The sequence below is a fragment of the Sycon ciliatum genome, chromosome 4, assembly GCF_964019385.1.
Source record: "Sycon ciliatum chromosome 4, ocSycCili1.1, whole genome shotgun sequence".
NCBI classification, from domain to species: Eukaryota; Metazoa; Porifera; class Calcarea; order Leucosolenida; family Sycettidae; genus Sycon; species Sycon ciliatum.
In genome coordinates, this window is record NC_088646.1 from 26,437,150 (window position 1) to 26,446,199 (window position 9,050).

Below are 9,050 nucleotides of genomic sequence, written 5' to 3' on the forward strand. Positions count from 1 at the left end.
GCACAGATGGCCGCGATTGGCCCATATGTTGTAGTCTTTTGGACGCTGCGTCGACTGGTTTTGGTCCGAAAAGGCTGCGATGCAGCGTTCCTCCTTTATTCCCAATCGAACATGGTTGAACAAGCGGTCACGTGCTCCTGCGTACGCCAGTCAGCTGGTCACCGTGCCTGCAGGGTACAACTTACTAGCCTGTTTGACCTTTTTTGGGTGCAGTCCTGTCACTCGAGTTGAACCTTGGTGTGAAAGTTGTCGCCTGCTGGCGCGGTGACCAGGTGATTTGGGCACCCAGGAGCACGTGACCGCTTCTGATAACCATGTTCGATTGGGAATAAAGGAGGAACGCTGCATCGCAGCCTTTTCGGACCAAAACCAGTCGACTCAGCGTCCAAAACACTACAACATATGGGCCAATCGCGGTCATCCGTGCTTTATAAGAACGAAATGGCGCTTTTAGTGACATTTTGCATACAAATCCCCATCTAGTAGGGCGCAGTCACCCAGTTTCGGTGGAAGTGCGCGAGTTCGATTGGGATTCAAGTAGGAAGGGAGCGTCTCAGCTTTCTCGGACCAAGACCATTCGACTCAGCACCCCGAAGACTACAACTGGTGAAATTTTAATTTTTGCCTTAACTTCCCCTTTAACAATCATCCTTATTGGCGTCACGCCATCGTGGAATAAAAGAATAAGCGAACCAGGCATCATGACTTTGCACATCTATCGTTATCATGGTTATGCTGCTTCGTTACGCGACCTGTTTTATTACCGTATCACTTTGGCTCAACATCCGAGTTTAAATTTGCACGCCTTGCTTTAGACCACAATTTCAGCTCATATTTGCTTCGTTTTCTTCTTTTCTACATTTTCTTCTTTTCCTTTTCTTTTCGACTTCTTACTCTTTTCCTTGCTAGCCGTGGTTGGCTATAAAAACCCGGCAATCGCCACGCAAAGTGGTCATTGCCTACCCCAGTCATGTATTGCTTGGAATGCCACTAAAACTAAACTAACTTTGTACGCAAGGTTCGAATACCCCTCCAAATACACAGAAACTGAAGCCTGTGCAGGAAGACTTTGCGAACACAAATCTGGTTGAAAGTCGTCGCACGTGCAAGAGCAATCATTACCGAATTTTCTCCATCGCGTTGCCATCATTAATTCAAGATTGGCACGGCAAACCTCGCAGGACAACCAACCGTTGAACAGTCAGTTACCAGCGCGGGGGGGGGGGGGGGGGCAGTGACGATTGTGCATGGCAGCGACAAGTCATACCGGTATTCGCCATGCTTCTTGCACTGCCCAACAAACTAATTCCGGCTTCCCACCGCTGAACTACTGTACTAACACCGTCTACCCGGCCCAAGTGAAAAACCGGCGATGCATCCGGATAGCGGTATGCTTCGCATCAACACGGAATACGGGTTGCCAGCAAGTCAACCAAACCACTTACCGACAAGTAGCGTAGCGATGAAAATAGAGATCGCGAAGTTCCGAGAGGAGTCCATGCCGAAATAGCGGCCCAACGCCAACGAAACGGTGAGAGAGGAAAGGTGTACTGAAGCGATCGCTACTCGCAACTGGACTCGGGAGGAATAAACCTTGCCTCACTGGAAACGACTGTCTGCTATACTACCCCAGGGATTTCAGTCGTCTAACAACTACTGAACTAGTCATCAAGGCTGACTCTAGAGCTTTGTGGACGCAGGAGGAAGGAGTGAACTGTTCTTATCTAGGCTAGTCTTAGGTTTTCACCACCTGCATGCCTCTTTACCATATCCATTATTACCGTGTTATTCATTTTGGCGCGTGAAAAATCCTTCTGCGTGCTATCAGTATCACGCGTTGGTGTTGCCAGGTTTCACTGCACAGAAGGAGTACCGAACCTTTTTTTTGCCTTTGCGCTATGCTGAAGGTATAACCCGCAGGTAGTTCGGCGCGTGCACGTCCGGCTCTCACCACATATCTCATTTTTAGGATGCGAAACCACAAGAATAGGACGCATGCCAAAATTATGTGGCGGTGCGGATGTCCGAAACTGACGAGGTCACAAGTTCACCTATCGGTACGCGTAGATCTACGCAGTACCGCGCGCGAATCAACGATACTGCCCTGACATGCATGTCTGATTCTATACTTCACGTGTTAGTCATGAGGAGGTCCAAGCACCATGAGCACTGCTGAGAGAGGTAATCGTCACCAAAGCCACAGGCTCGGATGGTATCCCCGCAAATACACTGCACACATGCGCTGATGAACTGGCCGGAAGTCTCACTTGCATCTTCAATGAGTCACTGGCCACTGATATCTTCCCGATCGAACCTTTACAAAATAATTAATTGCCTCTGTTACCAGGTTACCCCACTGCTCAAGGCTGGAGATCCCTGTCAAGCCAGCAACTACAGACCAATTTCCCTTCTCCCGATACTGGCGATAGTCTCAAACCTCCTCGAAAAGATCGTTCTGAAACAGCTGAGAAAGTACATCGAAGACAACCCCGACCTCAACATTCTTCCTCCCCAGCAGTTAAAATAATGCTTATAGCCTAGGTCCCACCATTCTACTGAGGATGCGCTAAGCTGCGCCATAAACAGATGGCAGTGTAGCTTGGAAGAGCGGAACGTGGTCGGTGTGTTATTTTTAGACATGAGCAAAGCTTTCGATCGAATCCGCCATGACACCCTCCTGGATGATCTTTTCCAATGCGGCATCGGAGGCACAGCCTTGTCCTGGTTTGCAAGCTATCTGTCCAACCGAATACCAGCAGGTTGAATATCGCCGAACTGGTCAGACCGCTACTCCCGTCGCATGCACAAGAGGAGTTCCACAAGGATCGGTGTTCACGGTGTTGTTGTTGTTGTATACTTTATTTATAGTGGAAATCAAAACAGGCAAAATGCCTAATAACATTGGACCCACTGATGTTGGGACCTGTCCTCTTCACAATATACACAAGAGAGGTACCAACACGTGTAAATAGTGACTCTCTACTCTACGCCGACGACACCTGCCTATCAACGGCCTGCACTCTCGAGCATGCTGAGCGTTTTATCAGAAGATTTCGCCGCTCTTAAATCATATTTTGATGGTCGTGGCCCTCTAAGTTCTGGTAAACCCAAAGAAAACCGAACTCCTGATCATCCATCGTGCGAGTGAATCCGGTGACTGCATCAGTGCTCTGCGACACGACTGTCATCACCCCGTCACCTACATGTAAGTATCTTGGGCGCCACCTCGATGAGCACCTGACCTTCCGACTCCATATCTCCCACCTCCGGAGCTCCGTGATGAAGCTAGGTGCTTTTACTTTTAGGCGAGGCAGAGACAACCTGGACAGTAAGGCCCGCCGAGCTTTCTATCTCGGAGTTATACAGAGCAAATTAGAGTACGCAAGCACATCATGATTATGTTCATTCATTACACGCTGCAGTAGTAGTAGTAGTATTAGGAGTAGATTTTATTATTTTACTAGGGGAGTCCCAACAGGCGTTGCCTTTTTACTGGGAACCCAAGGTGAATTTTTACCATGTTTACACACAGAGTAAGAGAAGGGGCCTGACGGCAGTCAGTGGGAAGAGCATTCCATCTGTCTGCCGCCAGGAAAGAAATGGAACGCATGCCATATTGTGTTTCAGGAGTTGTATTTTACTACTCCCTGGTAGAAACAGGCGGAAGAACTAATGCACGCTGTGCCTGGCCGCGCGTGCGAGCCTGGTGTCCAGGCACAGCAGCCCTAAGCTGGAACAAGGATTGGAGAAGGGGACTAGCAAGATGTGGGGTCAAGCAGCGGTACACGAAAACATAGAGTTTTTAAACTCTTATGCGCTGTTCAAAAGAATAGAGATGATATTTGCGGAGAACAATTTCAGTAGACATCATACGGTCAAACCCAAAAACCTTCTTCATTGCTACATGTATGTGACTGACCGTCACGATCTTATTGAACAGGGTGGCGCTGAGACAGTGCAGATAAGCGTTACTGGCATAGAGAGTCGATTGCACAATGGATAAATAGAACGTCCTCTTCGCTTCAGGTGTTAGGTTTTTTCGGCCATGTCTGAAGGCGGCAATCTTGCCGAACACCGCACCGCAGACCTTCTCGACTTGCGGCTGGAAGGTGAGATGCGCGTCGATGCACAGTCATCAGCTAGTGTGCAGCGCATTCGTAGCAATGGGAGTCGTTGACGGGGCACTAGAATGTAGGTGGGTCGACAGGCAGAATGTCCGTGGACCATCGCCAATCCTGTCGGCGGAGGTATTCGTTGACGTTGCGTTTAAACATTTGAAGATTTTGCGACTTGGGGCGGAGTCTAGAAAAGCAGGCGGCATGGCAGGGCCTAGGGAATTCCAAAGCTGGATTACACAGTACGGGAAACTGCGGAGAATGGTGTCTGGTGCTTGACGCGGTAGGGGATTTCTTAGCTGGTAACTGTGGCCGGTGGCCGTGCGGAGATCGTTTCGAGTGCGAGTGGCGTCACGGGGCTCAAGCTTTGGTGGGAGGACTTAGGCCTTGACAGATTATGCTAATATTTTCGTGAAATTATGCTTTTCGCATTGCTGAAAAAATTGCAGAATTATGCTATTTTTATGCTAAAAGTTATCATATTATGCCGCATTATGCTCACATATGCTGCTAATGTTTAATGTTTCTGTCCAAAATAACAGGGGAATTTTTGGTAGAGGGCGTTGTTCTGTAGTAGCAAAAGTTCAACGGGGTCAACGTACCGTCCGACCTAGCTACGATCGTCGATACGTCACTGATTGTAGTGGACTGGACATGTTATCAAGGGAGTCGTAAACCTACAATTTTCTGGTGCATCTACTTGTACTTGTAGACCATTACAACTGAATGGAATTTGATGCGAACAGGCAGATTATTCCAATTTTATGCGATTCGTATGCAATTTTCCTCGAATTATGCGATTATTCGATTTTGGTAGGAATTATGCGAAAAATTATGCTAGCATAATCTGTCAAGGCCTAGGAGGACTGCATGCTAGAGTCGATGAAAATTATGCAGTTTGTACGTGTATGTTAGTGCAGCAACATATCGCCGTAGCAGGCTGAGGCTCTGCAGCTCCGTCCCGGGACCAATGATGCGCACCGCGTTGGATGCTGTCTACAATTATGTAGGCGTGCAAGATAGGAGGGAGCAGCTCCCATCCAGGCTGTACTGGGCTTATTATAAGTTATGCGCGAGCATGGGCTTACGCGGGTGGGCATATCCAATAATATCCGCGGGATTCTAAGGTAGCACTGGAATATCTGCAGCAAACTGGTGCTTTTGTTGAAAGTAATTATTAGTTTTGATGCCAACTACTGAACTAGTACTACGCATGTACATGACAGTAATACAGATACAATGATTGTAGGCCCAGCTTTGGTATGCATGGTAGCATGTTTACTGTTCATTCTACCGTTCACTTCGACCGCTGGCCGCCCATTAGCATAGTATTCGTCTCTGACACAACGACCGGCTTGTGACGTCACCCTAGTTGTAATCTGTCATGCAGGCATTCAAGGAAGGTGCCTAGCCTAGCCCACAACTACTGTTACTTCAAAGTACAAGTCTCTCCGCAGTCGAGACTGGCACTCGGCCACGAATGCCCTCTGACTCGTCTGAGCCCTCCCTGAACTCCCTCTCCGCTTGCACCCTGGCTCGTCTGAGTGCACCCTGGCTCCCCTTTTCACTCTGTTACAACTTACATGTACATCATCTTTCCATTTTTCACCCTATAATGCACTCTCCCTCTCCCCGACCCCCAGTGTCTACTCCTCCCCATTTTCCCGACCCCTGCGTCTACTCTTCGTAACAACAGCAATGACATTAATGCCGGAAGGCTACGTCAGGTTGAGCATCTATCCGCTTTTGTTTCGCTCTGTAAAGAGCACTTAGGGTTCCCTGTATAGCCCTTTCCCAAAGATGCCAAAATAATTCGCAACTAATTACTTATGCTTTTCGCAACCATGCCAACACAAGGGAAAGTTGCTGAAATCGCATCCATATTTTCAGAAAAAGCTCAAAAGTTGCTGATATCGCAACTCATAATGAGCGAGTTGTTGTGCACACAATGATGCCAAAACTTGCAAAAAAACAAAAAAAACAAAAACAAAACATTTCACGGTTCGCGTGAGACTCAGCTCTGTATAGAGGCCAAGTTTTCTTGCAATTTTAAAAGCAAAATAGCAGCGGAAAGACAACACTGTACTGTGGCGCAGCACAAAAATGAACAGACTTCGTCACTGTCCTTTTTCTTGGCGCTTCGCACACCGCATTCATAGCAGCATTGCTCAGTGATGCCACACACATGTCTATGTTCTTCAAGAAGTACATGTACACTTGGCATGGTGATGCAACGTTTCAGCGCTTCTTGTTGAAGCCGTGCATCACGGACACTTCAATCTGTCCCCGGGGAAAATTGCGATTCCGCGGCCGCGTTTTTTCCGCGTTTTTTGCGATTTTTTAAAAGACCGCGTTTTCCGCGATTTTCCCGCGTTTTTTGAACTTTTTTCTTGCTCTACACGTACACACAGTGCACTGTTCGGTCAGCAACGTCTCATCGTGGCGGCTTTTTACTCAAATATGACGAGTGCTTACACCAGAGACTTGTAACTGATTGATTTCACTACAATACTCACCGAAAATTGCCGCACATCAATATTATTCACCGCATATTTACCGCATATTTACCGCAAATTCACCGCAAATTATGCCATATTATGCCGCGTTTTCCCCGCGTTTTTTGCGATTTTTTCCGCAATTTTCCCCGGGGACAGTTCAATCAATGGTCTCCTTCATAGACCATACCATTTCTCTGCTCACGGTTGCGGAAAACTTGCGAAGTACTATTTCGAAGTACTGTAGTAGTTTGTGGAAATGAAGAAAGTTCCGAAAGTTCCAATTTCTTCCAAAACAGCCAAAAATTGCGAAAAAAAGTGGCGAGCATCTTTGGGAAAGGGCTATCCCTGTAACAAGATGGCAACGTCTGTAGGGCCTTCCCTATCAATTAAATTCTAGTACTCCTAATTGACCTGCCTGAGCCTGAGGCCTCGCGAGGCGTTTATCGCGATGGAAACGGAGAGTGTCTGTATGTTTGTATCCCTGGTGAACCTACTTATGGTTTGGCCTGTAGAGCACTATAGTATACTGGAAAAGCGATCCTGTGAGCTTTTCTATTATTTGTAAGTGGTGCTCATCGGCACAATCTTCCTCAGCATACTCAAGCTCGACTGATGAGGGGTGCATTCCCCGGAACATTGTGTATGAGCAGGGAGAGATGCGTTCTTGCAGATTTGGCGAATAGTAGTATTTATTCATTTCTCTAGGGCAGTGCTCACAGACCTATGGTCTCCTTACGGGGCACCCTAGCCAATCTAGGATTGCGATACGAAATTGACTTGGGGAAGCAGCAAGGCGGACCAATGCCGGAACTGAGTTCCAGCGGTCAGCGGCTAAAAAAGAAAGAGAGGAATAACCAAATCGAGAGGAAGCTCGTGGCAGTACAAGTCCAAGTGAGACTTGAGACCTTGTGCAGGTGCGGCTACGTGCCTCAGAATTGGCACGAAGGCAGAAAGAGCGGCACAGAAGTGAACTGGCAGAAGAATCGCGAGTGGAAGGTGCGATGGGCCCCTCGTGTGCTCTGGATTAGCCCCTGGCAGATAATGCTGGCAGAAAGATTGGCCGAATTGGATACTTTTTCTGGTACATGTATGTTTCATGTTTGGTACATGGATAAAGAAATGGAGCAGAAGTCGCGGAAGTGCCTGCCATATTATATATAAAGGTTTGCATGGTTCTGCCAGTTTCACTGCTTTTCGAGCAGAATCTGCCAATTTTTTTCGAGCATTCGCCAACTGCTACTCTGGATATGGCAGTCATGAGTCAGTCAAGTGTCAAGTTCGGCAGGAGGCGTGTGTTTCACGTAGGAGCAACCAACTTCCTTTTCTACATGTATATAATATATTTCTAGGAAGAGGTTGTTTAGAGCAGACCCGCTCTTTCCCATTAACTTTGCACCAGTATATCGTTAATCAATCAGTTATTGCAACATTTCGGCAAATTGTACTCATCAGGTATGCAATGATATGCAAGCTTACAAAAGAGCTCTTTCTTCTACCCTGGGTCTGGAGTTGGATCTTTTGAGAGAAATGTTATCATCATGCATGGTGTTGACTATTTTTTCCGTTTTGGGGGAACAGCCCTGCTGTGTGAAACATCGCGTTCTTGATTGACAAAAATGAAAATACCCTGCATGAAGCCAGAAGTCATAATGCAGGGGATAACACTTGATAGGAGTGGTATCACATACAGTGCATATGCCATCTTTCTTTCTTTCTTTCTCTCTCTCTCTCTCTCTCTCTCTCTCTCTCTCTCTCTCTCTCTTCTTAAAATGTATGGCACTGTGCCTCTCCTTAGTCGCCCCATTGTTATTAGAAGTATTTGTCCGTTTAAACTTTTGGTCAGCGAAACCAAAATCAACAAACATACAAAGACTCGTACAATACAAGCGCGGCGGATCCGCGCACTGGACGACCGCAGCAATATGACACAAGTTCATTGTTGACCAACTACGTATCACGTGCCGATAGGCGATAGGCGCTAGCCATGATAACCAACCATGATGTGGGGTGCACTGGCGCGCGGTGGCGGTTAGAGCGATCGTCGAAAGAACACTACAGTAGTAGTAGTAATACTGCCGGTACAATGGTCCTTCATGTGCATATCTGGTTAGCTGCATGTAGCTGATGGTCCATGAGACTGTCAATGTTTCGCCTCTCCGATCTCCTCACCACTGAGTACGATCGTACGAGTACTGTGGTCCCTTTTCATCATCATCAGGTCCATGAAAGAACAAAGTAACTTAGTTCGTTTCTTTTTACGCATACATTGTAGAAATCAGTGCCTGATCGTGTGTGTAATTATATGTAAGCCTAGCTGAACATAGATTAGTGACCGATTACGGATTAGGTCTGTTGAGTATCGTGCAGTCGAGTAAAAAACCGAAGCAGTTCGAAGTCTTTTAGTTTACGAAGTCTATAAGCATAAATCATACTGAGT

At 47.1% G+C, this 9,050-nt stretch overlaps 1 protein-coding gene across 5 annotated transcripts in view; it reads right to left on the reverse strand.

Moving 5' to 3' along the window:
* LOC135815328 (uncharacterized) overlaps positions 1-1,723 on the reverse strand; it is a 46,049-nt gene extending 44,326 nt beyond the window's left edge. For 3 of the 5 annotated variants that reach the window (XM_065328607.1, XM_065328606.1, XM_065328605.1), the window contains exon 1: positions 1,446-1,721. In XM_065328607.1, the coding sequence (XP_065184679.1) occupies positions 1,446-1,500 (55 nt within the window). In that variant the 5' untranslated portion in view covers positions 1,501-1,721. Of the gene's footprint in view, positions 1-1,445 lie in introns of all 5 variants that reach the window. The other 2 variants (XM_065328609.1, XM_065328608.1) reach the window with 2 other exon arrangements.
* Between the last annotated feature and the right edge of the window lie 7,327 nt (positions 1,724-9,050).